The following is a 24,304-nucleotide window of genomic DNA, read 5'->3' as shown; positions in this document are numbered from 1 at the left end:
TCTTTCAGAGACTGGCGTCCCTGAAGTCTTCCCCGGGGTGAGGATTGCAATCAGGGTCTTGAAATCATCTATTATTGGCTTCTTAGAAGATTCTTCAGTAAAATGATGATTTGGGACCACGTGATTCCCCTGTAGGCCTTGCCGAAATGTACTCTGCACAAGGGTAATGGTATCTGCCAGACTGCAATGTTCTTCTTATTAGTATATGATTGTTACAGTTGTGTGCCCGTCAGCATTTTTGTGTGAGGTTGTTATGTGCTGCTGTGCTGCATTACTCTTTGCATATGATTTTTATATAGCAGCCATTGATAGCCTCGCTCTTCATGAATTTATCTAATCCACACAAGCGGGGCAGAACATTGTTTAGGAGTGGAAGAAGGCTGTGTGCTCTCATTCCCTTCACATGCTGAGCTGGTTTGGAAGATGACCAAGTGACCAATGAGACTCCATTGAACTATTTTCTGAACCAACCCCTCTTTTTCAGTCATGATTAAACCTCCTCTTTTGCTTTCATCAATGGGGTGAAAAACTTCTCAAGGAAAACCCAAGATAAAAAGTGAGAAGATGTGCAAAAAGGTAAAGGTAAAGGACCCCTGACAGTCGCGAACGACTCTGGGGTTGCAGCGCTCATCTCGCTTTACAGGCCGAGGGAGCCGGCGTTTGTCTGCAGACAGTTTTTCTGGGTCATGTGGCCAGCATGACTAAGCCGCTTCTGGTGAAACCAGAGCAGTGCATGGAAATACCGTTTACCTTCCTGCCGGAGCGGTACCTATTTATCTACTTGCACTTTTTGGGGGTGCTTTCGAACTGCTAGGTTGGCAGGAGCAGGGACCGAGCAACTGGAGCTCACCCCATCACGGGGATTTGAACCACTGAGCTTTTGATCAGCAAGCCCGAGGGGCTTAGTGGTTTAGACCACAGAGACATCTGTGTCCCTTTGAGATGTACAGAATCATTAGAAACCCCAAATCGATACCTGGTCAGAATGTGAGGTTTACCTGGGTTCTGGGTAGCCATCTGTCTCCGCAATGCTGCTTCTGCTGCTGCCTGGGGTGCTGGGAGGCCAGTGGAAGGAGCGGGGGCTCCGTGCTTCACTGTCTTTGTTGCCAGCATTGTGCTGTCTGCCCCTTGGGGGATGATTCTGGGCATGGCTACTGGAATGGGGTGGGAGATTGTTAAGTTACTATGAACAGCAGAGAATCAAACATCTTGTAAACATCATGTAAGGTTCTACACTTAGGCAGGAATAACTAGCTGCCCAAATATAAGATGGGGGGCACCTAGCTTTCCAGTACTACATGTAAAAAGGATCTAGGGGTCTTAGTAGATCACAAGCTTAGCATGAGCCAACAGTGCAATGCAGCAGCAAAAAAAGCTAATGCAATTCTAGGTTGCATCAACAGAAGTATAGTGTCCAGATGAAGGGAAATAACCAGTTCCACTCTGCCTTGGTCAGACCCGACTACAGGACTGTGTCCAGTTCTTGGCCACACAGTTTAAGATGAATACTGAGAAACTGGAACATGTGCAACTAAGATGATCAAGGCTTTGGAAACCAAGCTTTGCAGACTATGCAGAAATTATGGGAAAATTAAAAGAACCATGGAAGGGGAAAGAAAGATGGGTTTTAGTTTCCTTCTCCTTTCCTCCCTTTGAATAATCAGGCTCTGCTGTTCCCTACCACAAACTGCTCTTGAAGGACCCTTTTAAAAACAGTTTGCTAGACAGCTGGGGAGGTTGCTATTTCAGAGTCTTAAGTCCACAGCACTCATATGAAATCAGTTCTGTGGTTATCTGGTTCTGGGCCAAGGGCTTTGAGGCCTTGTGTGCATTTTTTTTTTTAAATATTGCAACGATATGAGACCAAAACAGAAAGCAAAAGGTCCTCTGAGAACCCGTACAGTAATAATCAGAATTTACACAAAAGGGTCCTATCTTTGCAACAGCTCATCACAATTTCCACTTCCATTCCCAAAGGATGTGTTAATCTGTTAACGTTATTAGTTCTGCCTCCCAAGAGGCTTTCCTCAACCATACTATCGTGTGTAGTGGCCCATTATGAATTTCCAGCACTTTGCAACAACGTTTCCTGCCATAAACAGATTTTCAATAAGGGCTTCATGGCTGCGTATGTCGAAGTTGGCTAAGTATACCTGAAGGAGCGTCTCCACCCCCATTGTTCTACCCGGACATTGAGGTCCAGCGCCGAGGGCCTTCTGGTGGCTCCCTCACTGCAAGAAGCGAGGTTACAGGGAACCAGGCAGAGGGCCTTCTCAGTAGTGGCACCCGCCCTGTGGAACGCCCTTCCACCAGATGTCAAAGAGAACAACTACCAGACTTTTAGAAGACATCTGAAGGCAGCCTTGTTTAGGGAAGCTTTTAATGTTTGATACGACTACTGTATTTTAATATTTTGTTGGAAGCCACCCAGAGTGGCTGGGGAAACCCAGCCAGATGGGCGGGGTATAAATTTATTATTATTATTATTATTATTATTATTATTATTATTATTATTATTTTGAACAAACTGCACAGGAAGATCCAGTCTCAGATCAACCCAACCATTACAAAATTACTAGTATCTTTAATCCTGCTGCTTATGCACAGAATTAGTATAGGATGCACAAAGCTTCCATTTCATTTACGGCCTACTGACTTTCTAGGGGCTATAGAGCCACCTCTCTCACATGAATATGGCTATCCAGTCCAACCACCTTCATTGTACACCTATCTACCAAGCCACTGAAGTGTAGTGGTTAAAACAGCCAACGTCCTGGTTACCAACGTCCTGGTTACTGTGGAATGGCGTTGGACAGTGAGTGAATTGGGAGAAGCATGAGGGCACTGTGCACCCCCAAGAAAGCCCAAAGGTCCTTTTGGGTTCTGAGGAGTCCGGCAATGCAATTGCCGAGCTCTTTTCCCCACTCATTGCTCTGAAAAGAGTTGGGCGGGGGGCGGGGGGAGAGACTGAGCCAAAAGCACCAGGCTCCAACACAGCTCCATGGCAAAAACTATCAAAGTAGTAACTTTTCCAAAAGTTTATAGCTCTGAATTTTTTAAATAACAAACTGCATATTGAAATGGAAATGAATTTAGCAAATGTTGGGGGGTGTAAAAAAGAGGTCCTCCCCGGACGTGTTTTTTTAGAAAAATCTACATGGGAACAATCTATAAGGTATATATTTTACTTTATTTTTCCTATTAGTAATTAATTTTCACCAGAAATATAAAAATATTTGAATAAAGTATATGGACTTTGTTGGCGTATTAATTATTATTATTATTATTATTATTATTATTATTATTATTATTATTATTATCATCTTTGGTTTTATTATTAATTTTTATTATAATCTCCCTTTTTCTTTTTTGATCTTACTGTTATTGGCAGATTTACCCCAGTATTGGATTATTCAGATTATTAATGGATTTTCCTGACACATGCTTCTCCTGGTTGGAATAAGACATTATTATTATTATTATTATTATTATTATTATTATTATTATTATTATTATTTCTCTGTGAGAGGGAACATTTACATGTACTTAACTGGCAAGACCTGATTTCTGATTTCAAGCTCAATATAGAAGGTAAAGTTATAGATAATCCGAAAGATATAAGAAAACATTTTGTAAGATTTTATTCAAAACTATACTGAGCCAAGGGACGTGGGTGGTGCTGTGGTCTAAACCACAGAGCGTAGGGCTTGCTGACCAGAAGGTCGGCAGTTCAAATCCCTGCGACGAGGTGAGCTTCTGTTCCTCGGTCCCAGCTCCTGCCAACCTAGCGGTTCAAAAGCACGTCAAAGTGCAAGTAGATAAATAGGTACCGCTCCGGCGGGAAGGTAAACGGTGTTTCCGTGTGCTGCTCTGGTTCGCCAGAAGCGGCTTAGTCACGCTGGCCACATGACCTGGAAGCTGTACGCCGGCTCCCTCAGCCAGTAAAGCGAGATGAGCGCTGCAAACCCAGAGTCGTCCGCGACTGGACCTAACGGTCAGGGGTCCCTTTACCTTATACTGAGCCGGCAAAAAGAACATAAATAATATTGAGGATGATCTTAAGCAGAATAAACGCTGAATGAAAAACTCCCAATTTACACCATGGGAGAAGTTACGGAATTGGGATTTGAAATTTACAGGAGGTCATATTTTGAAAGAAAATTATATGAAAACTCCTAGCAAATTAGCTAGAATGTATAAAACAAGGTCAAATACATGCTGGAAATGCAAGGAAAAAGAAGGCACCTTTTACCATACATGTTGGACTTGTAAAGTAGTAAAAGAATTCTGGGAGATGATATATAATAAACTGGGGGGAAACTGTTTAAAATAACTTTTTCTAAAAAACCCAAAGCTTTCCTTCTAGGAATTCTAGGTGCTAAAATACCAATGGACCAGAAAAGACTATTTATGTACGTTCCCAAGATGGAAAGAAGACAGAGTCCCTACCAGAGAAGAATGGCAGATTAAGCTGATGGACTATGCTGAACTGACAAAAATGACCAGAAGTATCAGAAATCAGGAACACCAAAAATTTAATAAGGAATGGGTAAAATATATAATTTACCTTAAAAATTTTCAAACAACCAAAACGGAAAGAGAATTCCGTCAATTCCCCTGGACTTCCTTCTTCCCCTTTGTGGGTCCTTACGTTAACTTCCCCTCCTTGCATCTTCTTTATTAATCCAAATCGATTCTATCTCCATTACAACCATAAACATTAGGAAGAACTTCCTGACAGTGAGAGCTGTTCGACAGTGGAATTTGCTGCCAAGGAGTGTGGTGAAGTCTCTAAATAAAGGATGCAAAAAGGGGAAGGTATGGGGAAGTCCGGGAAAAGAGGTTTATGGAAATAAGGTAAAGAAAATATGATTTTTTGTGTTTGTTTTTATGTTGTTTTTGTGTTTGTTAAAAATTTGGAAATTAATAAAAATTTTATTAAAAAAAAAAAAAGAGTGTGGTGAAGTCTCCTTCTTTGGAGGTCTTTAAGCAGAGGCTTGACAACCGTATGTCAGGAGTGCTCTGTTGGTGTTTCCTGCTTGGCAGGGGGTTGGACTCGATGGCCCTTGTGGTCTCTTCCAACTCTTTGATTCTATGATTCTATAATTCATAGTTAAACTACAAGTATTACAGTGGTACCTCAGGTTAAGAACTTAATTCGTTCTGGAGGTCCATTCTTAACCTGAAACTGTTCTTAACTTGAGGTACCACTTTAGCTAATGGGGCCTCCCGCTGCCGCCACACGATTTCTGTTCTCATCCTGAAGCAAAGTTCTTAAATTAAAATTATTAGTAGGATTGGAATAATACTTGTAGTTTAATGATGAATTATGGTTGTAATGGAGATAGAATAGATTTGGATTAATAGAGAAGATGCAAGGGAGGGAGGTTAACACAAGGAGAAGGAAGTCCAGGGGAATCAATGGAATTCTCTTTCCGTTTTGGTTGTTTGACAATTGTTTGTAAATTTTAAAATCTAAACAAACAAAAAAACAGCCTTTACCAATCAGATGTTTGAGGTGACATCTCCCATTAACCCTTGCCAGAAAGGCCTGGAACTGCCATGCAAGGAACTGGGGACTCTCTGAGGTCAATACCCCAGGGCCAGTCAATTGTTATCAACCTAACCTACCACACTGGGTTCTTGTGAAGATATACAGTAGTACCTTGGTTGTCGAGTGCCTTGGTACTCATCCATTTTGGTTCCCAAATGCTGCTGCAAACCAAGAAGTGAGTATTCCAGTTTGCGAATGTTCTTTGGAAACCGAACGTTCGACGGAGCTTCCGCAGCTTCCAACTGGCTGCAGGAACTTCTTACAGCCAATTGGAAGCTATGCCTTGGTTTCTGAACATTTTGGAAGTCGAACGGACTTCCAGAACCGATTCCGCTCGACTTCCAAGGTACCACTGTAGTAGGGAGAAGGAAACCATGTTTGCTGCCCTAAGCTTGTTAGAAGAAGGGCAGCATAATAGTGAAACAACAAAAAATTTTGCTCCCTCACAGACCCTGCAGCCAGAAACTCAATAAGTCAGAATACTGAGGCCCAGAAGGAAAGAGGTTGAGCAATTTTCAGCAAAATGAGCAAAAGAATGTGTGAAGAATTAGGTTGAGGATGAGTCAGTGGAGAATTTAGGTTTCTTGGCATAAAGTGTCCATGTTTTCAGCAAAAGAGATTCCAATCATGAAAACATAGGAAAACTAATATACTTGATCTGACTAATGGTCCACCTTAACTCAGCTCAGCATCGAGTCAACTCAGTTCAGCATCTAGTCATCTCTTCTTCTTTTTCAAATGCATTTTTATTAATTTTGTTTAGCATAAATCAAACAAACAAAACAAATACAATAAAGTTCCATAATCTTATACCCACTTGTTTTTTCATCGCTCTACCAAGCGCGGACTTCCCTCCCTCCCTCCCTCCAGCAGGTTTTCATTTTACACTTTACACTTTCCTTTCTGCAGTTTATTTTAATCCTGCTACAATATTTAGATTTCTACAATTGTTTCCCCAGCATCTAGTCATCTCAACTCAACTCAGCACCTGGTCTCCCAACAAAACTGACAAACAAAAATCCTGCAAAATGAAACACAAAATGAGAAAGATGTGCATTCTATAGTCTACTCACTCAAAGTGCCCATTGGGATGTGGGGTTTGCCATGAGGGAGGGGCTGTATCATTAGACCAGGCTGAATTGAGGGGGTTCGGACAACGGGGGCATGCCGGGGAACTTGGATTGGGGCAACCTCCTCTTCCTCTGGATCTGGGGCTTGAACATCCTCATTCTCCAGGGACTGGGCAATGGAAGACGTGGAGCTAACATCATCCAAATCTTCATCGTATCTCAAGGACAGGAAGGCTGACTGGGAGAGGTTGGCTGAAATCATAAGGCAAAGAGGGGATGAGAGCAACAGGAAGCCTTCCTGATTTGGAAGCTTATACAGTAGCTTTGAGGGGGTGGGTGGTATTTCAGAAGGAAGAGTCATGGAACAAGATGTGACGGGATATTGGCACTCTGATATCTTGAGGTGCCTTTGCTCTGACCCAGCAACCCCAAGATTAAAACTGGCTTAGACTGCATACACTGCCAATACATTTAAAGCACATAGCTTCCCCCAAAGAATCATGGGACCTGTAGCTTAAGGTTGCTGAGAATTCTAGCTCCAAGGGGTAAACCATAGTTCTCATGCTGCTTTGAGGGAGGGTGCATGTTTAAAATGTACAGTGTGCAAGCAGCTTTAGATTAATTTAAAATGGAACCAAGCACTTGGAAACAGGAGGGAGGCAACAGCATACTCAAGCAAATCCCAAGGATTGTAGAAGGACAAAAACAACAACACCCCAACAACTCTCAAAGGGGAGCCCCCCCAAAAGCAGGCCAATAAAGACCAAGCATGGTCAGTGGAGCTACAGAATGCCAAGTTGTCAATTAAAAAAGAAATATACAAAATGTGTTGGATGGTGAATTGGTCTGATAGAGCCCCTTACAGCTAGTAGAGGAGGAAAGCATGGCTACCCTGAACAGAAGGACCCCTTGAAGAGGAGAGGAATATATTGCAATGCTTTGCAGCTGGCTCCATCTAATGGCAAAGGCAGGCTATTGTGTGTGTCTGTGTGTCAGGGGGAGCAGACAGTTGGAAAAACAACTTTGCCAAGTGATGAAGTTATTTTCAAGTCCCAGAGGATACCTGGTGCAGTTGTCCTTACAGGCGGCACCTTCCTCTTAGAAAGCAAATTCCTCAGCTGGGCCTGCTTCACAGGGGACAGTTTGGCTAGAAGAGAAGCAAGAAGTGTGATTATTTATCAAGCACTGCCAGTATGGACCCTTATAATCCTGCAGGCATTCAGTTTCAATTGCAAATCCTTACATCCATTAAATAAAAAAAAGACAAAGGTTTCTAGCCAACAGAGTTCTAGAGCAGATCCATTTAAAAGTAATGGACTGAAGTAAGTCATGCCCTACTATTTCAATACATTTACTCTGAGCAGGAGTAAATTAAATGTTAAAGGTAAAGGTAAAGGTACCCCTGCCCGTACGGGCCAGTCTTGACAGACTCTAGGGTTGTGCGCTCATCTCACTCTATAGGCCGGGAGCCAGCGCTGTCCGCAGACACTTCTGGGTCACGTGGCCAGCGTGACAAGCTGCATCTGGCGAGCCAGCGCAGCACACGGAACACCGTTTACCTTCCCACTGGTAAGCGGTCCCTATTTATCTACTTGCACCCAGGGGTGCTTTCAAACTGCTAGGTTGGCAGGCGCTGGGACCGAACAACGGGAGCGCACCCCGCCGCGGGGATTCGAACAGCCGACCTTTCGATCGGCAAGTCCTAGGCGCTGAGGTTTTACCCACAGCGCCACCCGCGTCCTAAATTAAATGTTAGGAGATACCAAATTGCTAGTTACACATAGTGCAGCTTGTTGAACTCAGTTTCCCAGATGTACTGGGAACACTTTATCAAATTAACCTGAAAGCCAGCCCATGGATTTGAAACCAGTAGCAACCGCCATGGACCCCCTCCTTCACTGAGAACAGCTTCCCTCAACCTGGCACCCTCTGTAGGTTTTGGACTGCAAGTCCCGCAAGCACCAGCATGCTTTTGTAGTCCATAACACCTACTGAAAAGGTGGCCATAGGTAATTCTCTATTTTAGGATTAAATAAGATTATAATATTTGATATAAACGAATGGTTGCAAAGTGAAACAAGTTACGCATGCTAGCCTTGTAGCTCTCCTCATATGAAGTATTTGTAACAGTTAATCATAAAAAATAAAATACGGATGAAAAATTATTCTTGGGGGGGGGGGTTGTATGTAATGTTAGACCTACTCAGAGTAGATCCTCGGAAATTAATGAACATGACTAACTTGAGTCCACTCCAAGTAGAATTTAGCTGCATACAATGTTTGGTTCATTTCCTCCTTTGCTTTATTACATCACCATCAAACCAGAAGAAAAACGAGTCCTCATCAGTCACCCGGCCCAGTCTTAAAGATGCTGGTAGAATCTTCATGGTGGATTTCTGAAACCTTGTGAAGTTAGGGCTTTGGTTTTGGTTTTTTACTTCACACTTAGCACACAAAAGCAGTTGTTTTATGGACAATACTGTAGCTGCTCCATCTACATTTTTATTGCTGTGACTATATTCTAACTTGTTTTATAGCTTCACTGTGCAGGAAAAAAGCAGGGTTGAGGCTCGAAGAAGCGATTCAAGCTAGACAAAATTTTGTTATAATTTCATACAGCGGTTGGGTTCAAATGTTAACACTAAGACAAACCATGGTTTAGCATGAACGTGCTGGCTCCTGTAGAACAGATCGCAGTTGCTTTGCTAGTCTTTTTAGGTCAAGGGCTGGCTCAGCTTGCATTCTGAGCCCAGGATTGCGATTTGGGATGCTCTTCCTTTACCACAATCAGTTGCCAAGGTACCACACTATGCTGAGCTAAAAGAGGAGTGGAACAGGTGTGAGCTCCTCCCTGGGATCCTACATGCTGGTTGGGACTGATGGGAGTTGTAGTTCAACAACATCTGGAGGGCCATAAGGTTCTCCACACCCATCGTAAGTCATAGTGTGGTTTACTGTGATGTACAAAACCTTGATAAATTATTATACAGTAATCAAGACTGATTATTATCTCTGTGCAATGAGTCCCCTAAAGTGTGCTTGTTACACAGAAAACAAACCCACACACATTAGCACTACACAAGGACATGACAACAGACCAATGTAGTCACTACCTGGTGATTTTGAAGTTCTGGTGGAAGGTTGAAGAGTAGCTTTTGTCAAGGCGTTACTTAGGCTCTCCAGCTCACTGTCTAGGCTGAGTTGATGAGAGTTAGAAAAGCAACAGAAAGGGAAAGGAAAAAAGAAGAAGCCAGGCATCAATCAGACCCTATTTACTGTTTCTGAAGAACTCAAAAAGCACAACTAACGTCGGATTCTTGGCACAGCAATGAGCCATGGCAGAAACGTGGTCTCAGCAACTTAAAGTTAGCTAAAGGCAAAGCTAAAATATTTATGGGGATGAACCCAACATTAGTCCTACTTAGAGTATACCCATCAAAAATAATGGACATGGCTGATTTAGATAAATTTCAACAGCTCTACTTGGAATGCAGCTTGGCTGAATACCAATTTTAGCTCAATTTTTAAAAACTGCAATACGATTTTAGTTCATATACAAACCAGGGGCATCTGCAGCAACACTTATCAAAGCTCTTCCTCGGATGATGGAAAAGAAACTGAAGCAAAAAAGTGTAATACTATGATGAGGTGCAGAGGAAGACACTAAGTTGCCAATGCATCTTACCTATATGCTTACTGACACTTAGAAGAAGAAAAATATGTCCATATTTTATTTAACAACAATATAGCACTTAATTGTAAATGGAACCTCCAAGTGGCTTACAAAAAGTAAAGCAAAAACAATAAAATCACCTGATTGTAATAAATAAAACCTCGAAGCAGTTTACAAGAAATAGTAAAATTAGGAATACAAAACCCGAAACAAATTTTAAAACCTTTTAAAAGAAATAACATTAGCAATTAAAGAGAGATTAAAACATGTCAACATCTGAACATGCTTGCCCTATGAAAGACAAGATAGACAGAATGTCAACATTAATTTTCATGTGTGTTTTTTCTTCTTATTGTGGATTTTAAATATTTTTTAAATTCCTGTTTCTTTGTGTCTGGACAAGCTTACCTAAACCAAAAATAGGCACTGAAAAGGGAATAGTAAAGGCACCTGTCTGGTTTCATTAAACAAGAATTTCCAAAGTGATAGGACAGCATCCTCCTGTGATGGTTAGTAGGAAAAGAAGGCTCCACTGCAATTGTGGGAAGCAGGTTAGGCCAGTGGTTCTCAACCAGTGTGCTGTGGCCCCCTGGGGTGCCTTGAATGACAGCCAGGCGAAACACTGGCCTCCGTCCCTCTCTCCCTCCTGATGCCCTCTCACATCTCTGCATCCCAAAAGCTTGCACAGCTGTTTGTTGCAGCAGCCCTGGCTACAAGCTCTCCAGGCAAATAGTGCCTCTGGGGCTGGCCAGGGGGTGGGGGGTGGGGCTGGTTGCCAGAAGCTGAAGTGGCCTCAGAGTAAGCAAACAAGCGGGTGAGAGAGCCCAGCCAGCCAGCCCTTGCTGTTGGGAATGGTACCATTGTACCATTGTACTGTGGAGAGTGTATTAATTTATGGTCTGTGTTTGTGGTTTGGGAGCTGCACAGTCAGGGAAAAAACAATGCTGTCCAGGGTTGTAAAGACTACAGAGAGAATAACTGGGTGCACTCTTCCCACCTTGGATCAAATCTATGCTGCCAGGTGCCATAAGAAAGCTGCAGAGATAGCGCAGGATAGTGCGCACCCCGGAAATGATCTCTTTCAGCTTCTGCCTTCTGGAATAAGGTACAGGGTTATAAAGACTAGGACTAGCTGCCTGAGAAACAGTTTCTACCCAAATGTGATTTTGGTTTTAAACGCTTTGTAAGGAGTCTGTATGGGAGTATACTGTATTAAAAAACGGGGCATCAGAGTTTTTAGGGGGCTAACCAGGTTGGGATAGCTGGGATAGCAGGCTTGTTGGGTTTTGAATGTCTTATGTAGATTTTTCAATTTCGTTGTTCTGTATGGGACAATGACAATAAAGAGTATTGTATCGTACTGTATCAAGAGACAAGTGGGAGGCTGCGGGGGGGGGGGGGAGTTCAGAGACTAGGGCCAGTGGTGGCAGCTGCCTGGAGGACTCCCAAGGAGAGGGGAGAGGAGAGGAGGCTGAAGGAACACTCCACAAGGAAGGGTGTTTTGGGAAAGAAGATGATAGCCCTTCAGGCAAGGGGTGACATAACTGGGTTCCTGAGCCCCACAGGGGTGCTGCAGAAAGAACACAGTTGGTCAAGGCAGCCGTGGACTCAAAAAGGTTGAAAACCTCTAGGTAGGGGATACAGGACAGGCCACATGGCATGCACACACTGAGCTCTGTCCTTCAACAGAGGGAAATGGGGGCTGCTACCATGGCTGCCCCCGCATCCAAAGTCTGAAACAACCACTTCAGTTTTCCCATAAATAGAGCTGCATCTGCGAGCATTTACTGTTTTATTTTTTTTAAAAAAAAACAGTAGGGAATCTTTGATCCTCAAGATGTTCTGTACAATGACTCCCACCACACCTGGGCTACTGGCCAGGGGTGGACGGTAGCTGTAGTTCAACCACATTTGGAGGGCCAAAGGTCCCCCGCCATCTGTTTTATAAGAACTCTTTATGTAGGCTGGCTTCCAGTGAACTCAGCTACTGTAAATATTGAGTAGAGAGGGACCATTTTTTAGCTCGCAGCTCTTAACCACTATGCTATTCTATTTAGACATTGAAGTACATATGGAGAAAGAAAAGCAAGCAACTCACAGGAAACTAGTGTTTACAGGCATGTTCCTTTGAGGAAAACTAAACTGGCCGGCAGAACAAAAAGATCCACCTGCATTATCAGTTACAAGAGGTTGGATTCCAAGTTCCGTAAGTGGAATCTGCCCATGGAATTGACTTTTCCATCTCCTTCCCCTCTAACTTGAGTCCCTTACCCACCATAAAACCCGCCGTGATATGTTCTTTGTGGGGAGGGGATTCCCATAGTATAGAATGTGGTACTTGGGGATGGGGAAGGTGGTGGTGAAATTTGAGCAACTCAAAGCCCCCTGGGCAAAGGTAAGCAGCTTCTAGACATGTAAACATGTACGACTGTGCTCAGTATAAAGGATGGTGGGATACAGTTTCTAACAGAATCCACAGACTAAAAGTCACTGTTATTCAAACTGAACAGAGGAAAAGATTTTCAGAAAATGTTTACTCAATGATATTAAACACACACACAAAGCTGGATGGGGCTGGTGACGGGTTGGAGGAGTGTGTGGGTGGTGGGGGTGGAACATGGCTCAACACACGTATCTGTTTCAGTCCACAACCCCCGAAAGCTCAAAAGCCTACTTAGTTTGTCCCACTGCCAAGTTCTCTGTTATTCATAGCACCCTTTGGGGCTCAAGCACTAGATACACGCTGTTTTAAAAAAGTATGTATACACACTCACACACACACACACACACACTTTCCATTCCATCTAGACCCAAACACAAGGAAGGAAAATGTGGCTTACATCGAACATTAGACCCATTGAAATTAACAGACATGACCAACATAGATCCATTAATTTCAATGGATTGTGTTCAACTCAAATAGTAAACCTCTTGAAATTAATGGGCCTAACTTAGTCATCTTCATTCTTTTCAGTGTCTACGCTGAGCAAAACTTAGGTTTGACACAATGCTCCTTCTTTGGCAAAGCTTTGGACCCAGCACTCAGACGAACCAATGCACTGCAGAGTGGGAAAGCAAAGCTGCTTGAGGAGTTTCTTGAGCAATGCCCACCTTTGTATGCTGCTGCTGGAAGAGGTGGTAGTGGATAGGCTCCACCGTGGCGTCTGATTGTACAAGCGGAGCTCCTGCAGGCTGCCCACCAAATTCTTCAGCCGTTTCAGCTGCTGGTCAATAATCTCCCGGTTATTGGTGAGGGCATTGAAGAGAGTCTCGCGCTCAGGTACCAGTAAGTGCCTATTTGGAAAAGGAAAAACCAGAAACCAAATTTTAACAGGGAGAGAAAGAGAGAGGCAAAAGAACAGAGAAAAATACAACAAAAGAATGCAAACATTTAAAGAATGTCATATATTAAAACAGTTAAAGCACAAATGCAGATTGTAAATGTTAGGTCAGAGAATAACACTTTAAATCTCTGCAGATGGAGACAACAGGAAGGGAGTGCTCGTGTCCTTGAATGCTGCTTATCGGTTTTCTACAGCTATCTGGTCGGCCACCATGAGAACAGGATGGACCATTGGCATAAACCAGAAGGACTTTTCTTATAAGAACTGGGGTTTTGTTTCGTTTTATGATACCATCGAATTGTAGAACTGAGGAACTGGAAGGGACCCAGAGGGTCATCTGGTTCAACTCCCTGCAATGCAAGAATCTCAACCCAGTCAGTCCCCTCATCCAATTTGAAACCTGAAACTGGACTCTGCTTAGCTTTGAAAATGTGCCAGCAGTTTTACTGCTGCACCAACTGGCATTTGTTATCATGCTAGATATTTGTGTTTTTATGTTGCAAACTGCACTATGATATTTGAAGACACTTGGCTTTTTGAGTATCACTTAGCTAAGAAGTAAGCTTGAAAACTCACTTCTGCTTTTTTTGCTGTTCCAGGTGCCGATCCCACTCCAAATCCAGGACATCATTCACATCCTGAACAGCAAATTTCACGTACTGGTGTAAGCGCCGGATTTCCTGCCCAGAAAAAAGAGGGTGGGGAATTTAGAATCATTTTTAATCCACTCAGGACACTACACAAGTGTGTGTGTGTGTGTGTGTGTGTGTGTGTGTGTGTGTGTGTGGCGTGTTTCAGAAATTATTAAGATTATCAAGAGTTTAAAACCATACTGATTTGGTTTCCTTCTGTAGTTAATAACAGACTGTGATCTATCTAGATTTCAATGAGGCTTCCAGCACCCAGTTGAGGAAAGGTGGGGCAGGATGAATAAATAACCAAAGAATTAGTGCAAACAACCTTAGAGAAGGCATTTATTTAAAAACATTTCTATCTTCTCTGACCCAGCTTTAGCCTTATTGGTGATTGGGCAGCCTGAGGATACTAAAATAGTCCAGTCGGAAACTTGTAGCTTCACATCTGGAACTAGCCAATCACTGGAAGACGCTGGAGCTTTTGGAGAAAGGCAGGTTGGATGGGATTTGGGAAAAGGCATTGTTAGAGGGCTTGACGTACCATAGTAGAGTACAAAGCAGTTTGCAGAAATAAAGGATGAATTTGAGAAAATCAGGGTGTCTTTCTTGATTTATGTAAACCAGATCTGCCCTCCCTCAGCCTGCACCTCAGTCTGCTGCATGCTTAGACTTGTCTCAAGCCTAACTCACAGTGGTGCCGGGAGGGCAAAGTGAACCTTTAAGCATTTTGTATACTGAAAAGGGTTATTTAATAATGGAAGTGGTTTCAAGAAAATGGGACCAAAGTGGAAAGGGCTGTTGCTGTTCCTGGGCTCCAAAGAGGCATCTGATTGGCCACTGTGAGAAAAGGATGCTGGGCCAGACAGGCCTTCAGTCGAATCCAGCCAGATTCTGCTTATCTGTATCACGTTGCAGATCTAGATTCACATGTTTATACAAGCAACAACGACTCAATGCCCTATTTTAATTTAGATGTGGCATTTGGGGAAGATGATTATTGCCTGCAGGGGGCCTGTTGGAGCCTCAACTGGTGTGCATGAATGATTGAAAATTGTCCCCAAAAAGGCTTCTTTAGTTTAATGAATGTGCTTGTTCCACTGGCTTCAGAGCTCAGCAGGGCTGCGGAAGATATTGATTTGCTGGCTGCTACACTTGTAGGGAGAGATGGCAGCTGCTTTCGGCAAGGATGTGTTGCTATTTTGAAGAGCATTGTCAAAAGAGAGAGAGAAATGCTATCCACCTTTCCTCTATTTTAATTCCTTATAGCAAAAAAAGAGGCAGTATGCCTCTGACTATCAGTTGCTGGGAACTGCAAGTAGGGACAGCGCAGCTGCACTCCAGTCTTGCTTCTGGGCTTCCCACTGTGGCACCTGGCTGGCACTGTAAGAACAGGAGGCTGGAGAAGGTAGGCCTTTGGCCTGATCCAGCAGGGTTCTTCTTATGGCAAGGGAGTTATCACCCAAGGGCAATAAGAGATTAACTAACACCCTGACCTTACATTCAGCCTTCTAAGGTACTGCTTTAATTATGGTTCCTGCTCAGAGGTTGCATCCCACATTATCCTCATGCATCCAAGCTGTGTCAATTACACAATACCAGCCAAGGCTCAGTTCAATATTTTACAGTTCAGCACGACAGGGGAGAAATAGTTTGTTTAACTTCTGACACCCCAGGGGAGGAGAAGCGCAAGCAGAGTGAGGTGAAGTCTCTCGTTCGAAAAAACCTTTTTGCACATTGGCAGGAACTTCCTGCGGCAACCCAGCATTTACAAGCCCATTTGGCTTCCAGCCTCCCCATCCGTGAAATTAACTGCAGCAGCTCAAGTCCTTGTAAATCATCACATTGAGCAGCACGGCACTTTGTGGTGATAAAACAATCCCCGATGATGAACCCACTTTTTCTTTATAAAAATTGGGTTAGAATTATTAAACTGGCACTTCATTACGAAAACTTTGCCTTCCATGTTTGAAGATGGAGCAAAGAAAAATGTTGAGAAGATGACATTGGCTTAAAGAACGGCCTCTAGGCCAACGGGCCAACAATTTGCCCTTTAGAGAATCGTATAATAGAGGCATTGCTCACCCCAGAAATGTAGGAAGCTGCCTTAAACTGAGTCAGGCCATTGTTCCATCTAGCTCAGTACTGTCTACACTGACTGGCAGTGGCTCTCAGGGGTTTCAGGCAGGGAACATTCCCAACCCTACTTGGATGTGCCGGGGACTGAATCTGGGACTTCCTAAATGCAAAGCAGGTGCTCTACCACTGGGCTATTGATTTTCCCCTAAACATAAGGAAGATTCTAGTCCTCATGGTTCTGAATCAACAGCCAATGTACATAGGAAGCTGCCTTGTACTGAGTCAAACTACTGGCCCAACTAGCTCAGTATTGGCTACACTGACTGGAACACTTCGCCAGAGTTTCAGACAGGGTTCTCTCCCAACTCTACCTGGAGATGCCAGGGATTGAAGTTGGGACCTTCTGCATGCAAAGGAAATGTTCTACATCTGGGCCATGGCCACTTTAGCAAAAATAATAGGGACTGTCAACTGGTAGTCACAAAACCCAATCCAGTCTACAAATAGTTTCCATCCAATCTCGGGAATTGCATATGTATTCAAAGAGAAGCAGTACAGTGTAATGGAGAACCTATGGTTCTCCAGATGTGGTTGGACTCCATGAGTCTCAGCCAGCCTGGCCAATAGTCTGGGGTGCTGGGAGTTGTGGTTCACCAACAGCTGTAAGGACCAAAACATAGCTGCCCTGGGGTATTGGATAAAGAGACTGACTAAGAAAGGGGCGCGGGTGGCGCTGTGGGTTAAACCACAGAGCCTAGGACTTGCCGATCAGACGGTCGGCGGTTCGAATCCCCGCAACGGGGTGAGCTCCCATTGTTTGGTCCCTGCTACTGCCAACCTAACAGTTCAAAAGCACAAAGTGCAAGTATATAAATAGGTACCACTCCGGTGGGAAGGCAAATGGCGTTTCCGTCTGCTGCTCTGGTTCGCCAGAAGTGGCTGAGTCATGCTGGCCACATGACCCGGAAGCTGTACGCCTGCTCCCTCGGCCAATAAAGCGAGATGAGCGCCACAACCTCAGAGTCGGTCACGACTGGACCTAATGTTCAGGGGTCCCTTTACCTTTACCTTTACAAGACTAGGAAAACCCAGGTTCTAATATCCAAAGACATGAAACTCACAAGGTTGCCTTGGGCCACTCACCATATCTCAGTCTAATCTACTTGACAGGGCTCTTGGGGAAGTAAAAAGAGGAGGGGAAGAGGTAAGAGATTCATATACGCTGTCCAAAGCTCTTACCAAAACATTTCCAAGCAAACACGCTTCTGAAAAGGGAGCAACTAGCAGCAGGGAATGCTTGCTAGAGATTGGAGCAGCCTATGTGACATCTCTAATTGGAACAGGTCCCATTAACTGCTAGGGACCATGGGGTTTGGAACTTCCTCTGCCTCCCTAGCAGGCATTTATAATTCCCCCCTGGCTCCCAAACCTCTGACCCCCTTGCCCTATCAAGGATCCTACCTGAAGCTGAGCTTCACTTTTGGGGTCCAAAGGCCTCTTATAGAGCAGATGAAGATACGCAGAGTTGTGAGCACGCTTGTCCTTCTGTCTTGCTTCTTCCAGCCCTGCAAACCCCTCCAGCAGGCTTGTCTTCAAGAGGCTAAAGTCTGCATGAAGGGACTACAAGAAAGGAACAAAGGGAGAGGAAGACCCACCAGGAAGTAGGTGGAACTCTTTGTCACAAAACACATATGTGGCTTTTCCACAGACATGTTAATTCATCAGGTCTGGAAGAAAGCTATACTGGGGCAACAACACAGTTCAGCAGCACAAACTGTTGCCAGAAGCAGGATTTTACATCTCAGGGGCAGGAGTGGTGGGACCTAACAAATCACAAGGCTTCTACAAGCCTGTCTGCATCCCAGTTCCCTGTTCATTTCTTTTTTAAATTTTTGGCATCTGTATGCCACCCCATAACCATAACTAAACTAATTAGACAAAACAGAGCACTTAAAAAAACAAAACCCCAACATAAATAGAACAAAAACAGTGGCAACAATAACATTAGCAACCTGCCCCATTATATATTACTGAAATGAAGAAAGCTTTGGGTAGAAGGTAACCAGGGTGGATTTGGGTGAGAAGGACTGATGGTGCCGTTCAGTTCTGGTACTCAACATTAAAGAAAACTAAGCCCAGGGATTTGTCCTTAAGTGTGTGCCTTTTGCAACTGTTCTGTTTGAATATCGGGATTCTAGCAAAAGCAACAGCAGATCTTGGAAGCCTGCCCTCCCCTGGTCTAGAGGCTTCAACTGTGGCAAACTGTTTGCTTGATGCTGTCTTTATTTTATTTTCAGTCCTAGCTCAAAACCAGACATTTTATTCCTACTGGAATTTTTAAGTGGCTTGCTGTGGGTTTTTTCTCTAAAGTCGTTCTGAGAAGTTTGAACAAGAAGTGGCCAAAAATCATTCAATAAATATATATGATTTGCCAAAAGAATAAAACCCAAACAGCCTTCAAACCATGGTTTCCAAGCCAGTCACAAATTATGGTTATCAGTTCAGACATGCTGCTAAGCTTCTTTAACCAGAAGATGGAACTATGCTGTATGCACATTTCTGTCATCTTACTTTTGTCTCTAGCTCAAAAAAGGTTTGTGGGACGGTTCCCCAAAACCCAGCAAACCTATTTACCAGAGGCAACACAATAGAGAGAGTACGTCTCCTGCAGGAGCACCAAACCCCCTTTCAAACGTCCTCCTTAAGAGTGCAATCTGATGGGAATAGGATAAGTATGATAAATAAGGAAAATACATGAGACGCGCAGCCAAGGGCAAAGTGGCCTATTAAGGCACAGCATATTGTTTTCAGCAAATGAAAACATACACTCAATTATGAAAAAATGAACTAACTACTGTATTTAATAAGTGGGACTTGAGTGGGGCAGGAATCAGAAGGCCATTTCAAACCACTGTGCTATATGATACTGATTTGGCAACTGTTTCAGGCAAAGCTGAAAATAAAATATATACACCACACAATGAAGAATACAACACCCACCCACCTTGAATTACCAGGGCTACCAAACAGAGCAGACATGGTTAGGATTACACAGAAAATGTCACAGTCTCAGTAATAGTAATACCACCATAATCGTCCCATGCAGTCAACAGAATGAGAGGTTCTTCAATTTGTAAAAACCAGGACCTAACAAGTAACCCACTCTCAACCCTGAGATAATTGAGCATGAAGGAAAACTTGGTTCTCAACTGGAGGCTACATCCTCCCCCAAATCCTCTTACCTCTGTTGTCTCTTTGATCTCCAGAAGGAAAGTGTGAAGGTCGTTTGACTCCATCCTCAACATCTCCTCCTCTTCCTCTGTGCCCACTTCGATGGCAGCTTTGGCTGTCCTGCCTTTCAGCTCTTCCATCTCCTTCTGGAAATGTGCAATCTACAGGAACAAGTTTAGTAGTTCGTGCATGTTAAATGACGACACACCCAACCGTTGAGAGCTCAGGTTGGAGAAGAACAGTACGGACAGCAAAGATGTTGCCCACCAGATGTTGTTGGACTACAACTCCCATCATCCTCTGACCATTGATGAGAGTTGAAGGCCAACTTCATATGGAGTCCAAGTTCAAAGAAAGGTGACCCGGGGAGGAACAGTACATCATAGCTCCAGAAAGCCTCACCTCCTCCCTGATTCCTATGATGACAGGATCTGAATCACTCCACTGGTGAGTCTGTTTCTCCACCCCAGCAGTGGGTGGTTGCTGCCGACCCTGCAAGGCACAAATGCTTTATTATTGTTTGATGGGGAATTTTAGAACTAAAATGTTCTGCTATGAGAGATAAAACAAGAAAACTTCTGAATATGTAAAAGGAAGAGAAGGAGGAAGGCGTGTTGAAAGCGAAACACAAGTAAATAGAATTTGTAATTTGCTTGTCTATAAGGGTGGGTCTGACAATAATGGTACAAAAAATTAATACCAAGGACAAGAAAAATTAAGCCTCCCCAAAATTAAAACCTGCCCCCCTAAAATCTCCTAAGCAACCCCCACCTCACCCTCAACAGTGTTTAGGCACCCCGAGACACATATCCACCAGGAGTCACAGGTAAAATGTCTTCCTTCCTAAATAACCACCTAATATGCATAGGAGCACACTCTTGGGGTCCACCCATGTAACTGAATGTCTCCCTTTCCCAAATCTGCTCAGAGACTCCTTCAATCTTTCAGAGAGAAGCTGTGTGAGATAGAAGCAGCTTTGTTCATGCAGTAAACTCTGTCGGATTTGATCCTTGTTTTTGAGATGGAACAATATGGTTTCTGTCAAGGATAGACAGGTCAGCTTCTAATTACCGTACCTGGGAAGCGATCACTTTTGAAAGAGCTGAGGAAATCTTGGCCGTTTTCTGGAGCATGGAAGCTGGAGGAGCACTCTGAGAAGGACGCACCACTAAGAGACCAAAAAGAAACAAAATGACACAGACTCATGAATTTCAAAAATTACAGGATTTGGTAAGTGTGGCTATCTGTTTTCAGGAAAATTAAGTTTATATGTTTTTACGTAGTTTCCATATTGCTGTTTTTAAGGTTGTGTTTTAGTTTTAATGACATGCTGTTTGTTTGTTTTTTAGACTAAATGCTGCTTAGGAGATTTTTGAAATATTAAGCAGTAGATCAGAGCTCTCCAAACTGTGTGCTATGGCGCATTGGTGTGTCAGCTGCAGTGTGTAGGTGTGTCATGCAAATGCTCCCCACGCTTCTCCCAGTGCTGGAATAGGGTTAGTTTAACCTCCAGTTTGCTAGTAAAAAAATGAATTACTGCGTTGTGAAATGATACATGTCTAAAAAGCGTGTCACCAACATGAAAAGTATGGAAATCTCTGCAGTAAATAAACACTTTAAATTAAACTGAATAAAGAAAGTTGTCCCCCCAAGAAGCAAGAGATTCTGTAAGCACCAATCTCCAATGCCTGATGCAACAGTGGGCAGAAATTAGCAAGAAAGAGCAGACCACTGTGGCAAAGAGAGCTCTAAGCACACATGTGACCATCCCAGAAAGGAGGGATCACAGCCAGGCAGTTAAAAATAAAATAAAATCTGTGTGGCAGCAATAGACATCTTCAGCAAGAAGAACTAACCACTGTGGGATGTTGAAATGCCAGACTTACATTTTTGGACAAAGTTTATAGTCCTCAATCCCTGTTTCTCATACTAATCCACATGTAATGCAGTCACAACTACATATGAGGTTTTATCAGAGAAAAAGGGGGAAAGGGAGAGGGGATGTACCTGCTGAAGAGACTGGGGTGGAAGCCTTAATCGGCACTGCAGGAGGAGTGCCCAGCACAGTGGACTGAACCTGAGTCCCAGCAGGTACAGGCTTTGCAGCAGGTGAAAAGGAGAACATACTGGAGTTTGGGCTGCTGTTGGGAGCTGGTGTAGAAGATTCTGCAGCAGCGAACCTGGGAAGGGAGGGAGAATAGAAGAATTCATGCTCTTGGGACTAGGAAGCTTCATGGTACAGGCCTTTTGCAGGTGACTGTTACCCATAGCTGCATGCAGGGAGCCCTTGGTCACACCCAGTGCCATCAGCACTCTGCAAGAGCAGTGGAAAACCTCTGTCCACAAATGTATTGAAAAATAGCTGCACCATATATTTAAAGCAGTACCAATAGTCAGGGCTTCTCCAAAAGAACCCAGGGAGCTGTTGCTTGTTAAGCCTGCTGAGATAAGTTAAAGATAAAGGTAATGGGGCCCCTGACTGTTGCATCCAGTCGCGGACAACTCTGGGGTTGCGGCGCTCATCTCACTTTATTGGCTGAGGGAGTCGGCATACAGCTAAGCCGCTTCTGGCAAACCAGAGCAGTGCACAGAAACACCGTTTACCTTCCCCCCAGAGTAGTACCTATTTATCTACATGCACTTTGTGCTTTTGAACTGCTAGGTTAGCAGGAGCAGGGACTGAGCAACGGGAGCTCACCCCGCCGCAAGGATTCAAACCGCCGACCTTCTGATCAGCAAGCCCTAGGCTCTGTGATTTAGACCATAGCGATGGGTTAGGAGACTCCTATTCCCTCTAACAGAGATATAATTTCCAGAGTGGCTTAAGAGTCAATCCTCCTTCCCAGGAACTCTGGGTCTCCTAACAGCTCTCATCCCCCTGAACAAGCAGTTCCTAAGATTCCTTGGATAGAGGACCTGTTTAAAATGGTGCTGCTTTAGATGTACAATGCAGATGGGGCCCCTGGTGCAGAACCTGTGGTGCCCTTCCGGGTATTGGACTCCAACTCCCATCAGCCGCAATCAGCATGTTCCATCGGACAATGGGAACCCTGAATCCACCAACACACAGAGAGCCCCACCAACTTTAAAACAATGTGTTTAATACATTCAAAAACTGCTTCAAAACCACCACGATTACATTGGCTAAAAAGACTCAAAGGGAGACTTACTTTTCAGTGAGGTTAGTTTTGACGGAGGAAGGCGGCAAGGCAAAACCTTGCTTTAGCCCAACAGGACTCGCGAAGGGAGGGGCCCCGGCTGAGCTGTCCATGGCCGCTTTATAACTCACGGAACCAAAAGAGGAGGGAGGAGAAGCTGTAATGGGGCTGGACAGCAGAGATGGAGCTGGAGGTGCTTTGGAGATGCTGGTGGCCGGAGAGAAGGGGAAGCCGACTGCTCCGCTCAGATTGGAACCAAGGGGAGGCTTGGGGGTCTCCGATATGCCAGGATACTGTGGTGGGGCATCAGCAGCAGATCTGGTGGATTTCAGAGTGAAGGAAGCGAAAGACAAAGGGGCTGCCCCTTTGCTGGAAACTGCAGATGTGGCTGGGACAACGGCCAAGGAAGCTTCAACTTTTGGAGGAGCAGAAGTGGAAGCGGATGACGGGGGAGTGCTGCCTGGAAGAGAGATGAGAGGTTTTGTTAAGTTACTACGTGACATTAGGACCATTCCACATCAAATAAAAAAAACAAGGGTTTCACTACCCAACCTCTCGGATTTTGATGAAACTTAGTGTACACCCTTCCCTTATGGTTGCAAAATTGAAAATAATGCATAATTTTAAATTCTTTAAATCTTTTTCTTGCTAGGTCTTATTTCCTTACATGCCAGCATTTAAAGTTTCTGACCAAATTTTTTTTTAGATTGATTTAAATACCCCAAAACTGAAAAAGTAGTCTGCACTTTTGAAAAAAACAACCAACCTGTAATAACCAATATTATTTTAAATTTTAAGAGGAACATCTTGGTTTTATTTATTTTTTCTATTACAGCTATGCATTGTAGGAAAGTTGTACCCGGTAGCCATTTTTTCCCCATGATGTCCCAAAAACGTAAAATTTTGTAAAAGGCGAAAGATTTATACGATCTGAGGAGAAGCCAGAGTATTTGGTTAAAAGGGTTGTTGAATAATTGTTAAAAACAAAAAAGGATGCAAAAAGGGGAAGGTATGGGGAAGTCCGAGAAAAGAGGCTTATGAAAATAAGGTTAAGAAATTATGAATTTATGTGTTTGTTTGTATGTTGTTTTTGTTGTGTCTTTTAAAAATTGGAAAACTAATAAAAAAATTTATATAAAAAAAAGAAAAAAACAGGAAAAAAAACCGTAAAATTTTGTTACAAGACATAAAAAACCATTAAATCTTATTCTCTGTTGAGAAAGAGCATGTCTTTGCAATAATTTTCACCGTCAAAAACTTTTGATTCCATCGTGCCCACACGTTGAAAATTTAGGTTTTCTAAACCTAGTTTTTTCACCAAAAAAACTACAGTACATTTATACATTTTTTTAGGCATTTATAAAAACTTTTGGGTGCTGGCGTATTTTTTCCTGAAATCCTCATCCTCTTATTGAGCTCTGTGTAAAATTTCAAAGAGATCTGATCATTGGTTATGGAGGAAAAAAATAAAATGTACACAAGGCCAAGGATCTCAAGAGGGGAAAAATTAAGGGGGTTACTTTCTTTCAATCATAAGGGATGGGTGTACAGCAAGTTTCATCA

At 43.5% G+C, this 24,304-nt stretch overlaps 1 protein-coding gene and 1 long non-coding RNA gene across 9 annotated transcripts in view; one reads left to right on the top strand and one right to left on the bottom strand.

The window, feature by feature from the left end:
- NUP214 (nucleoporin 214) overlaps positions 1-24,304 on the bottom strand; it is an 81,449-nt gene that overhangs the window by 40,001 nt on the left and 17,144 nt on the right. For 5 of the 8 annotated variants that reach the window (XM_079962521.1, XM_079962518.1, XM_079962522.1 and 2 more), the window contains exons 12-23: positions 22,754-23,201; positions 21,591-21,763; positions 20,660-20,751; positions 19,986-20,075; positions 19,595-19,744; positions 17,814-17,972; positions 14,218-14,321; positions 13,409-13,591; positions 9,738-9,820; positions 7,688-7,771; positions 6,628-6,876; positions 999-1,154 (exon numbers count right to left, since the gene is read on the bottom strand). In XM_079962521.1, coding sequence (XP_079818647.1) covers positions 999-1,154; positions 6,628-6,876; positions 7,688-7,771; positions 9,738-9,820; positions 13,409-13,591; positions 14,218-14,321; positions 17,814-17,972; positions 19,595-19,744; positions 19,986-20,075; positions 20,660-20,751; positions 21,591-21,763; positions 22,754-23,201 — 1,971 coding nt within the window. The remainder of the gene's footprint in view (positions 1-998; positions 1,155-6,627; positions 6,877-7,687; positions 7,772-9,737; positions 9,821-13,408; positions 13,592-14,217; positions 14,322-17,813; positions 17,973-19,594; positions 19,745-19,985; positions 20,076-20,659; positions 20,752-21,590; positions 21,764-22,753; positions 23,202-24,304) is intronic. The other 3 variants (XM_079962519.1, XM_079962523.1, XM_079962524.1) reach the window with 3 other exon arrangements.
- LOC307208159 lies at positions 13,439-14,871 on the top strand. Its single transcript, XR_013835022.1, has 2 exons — positions 13,439-13,577; positions 14,241-14,871. It is a non-coding gene; the product is annotated as an uncharacterized lncRNA (long non-coding RNA).

Source organism: Podarcis cretensis (assembly GCF_951804945.1).
Source record: "Podarcis cretensis genome assembly, chromosome: Z".
Lineage (NCBI taxonomy): Eukaryota > Metazoa > Chordata > Lepidosauria > Squamata > Lacertidae > Podarcis > Podarcis cretensis.
This window is presented reverse-complemented; position numbering and strand designations above follow the sequence as displayed.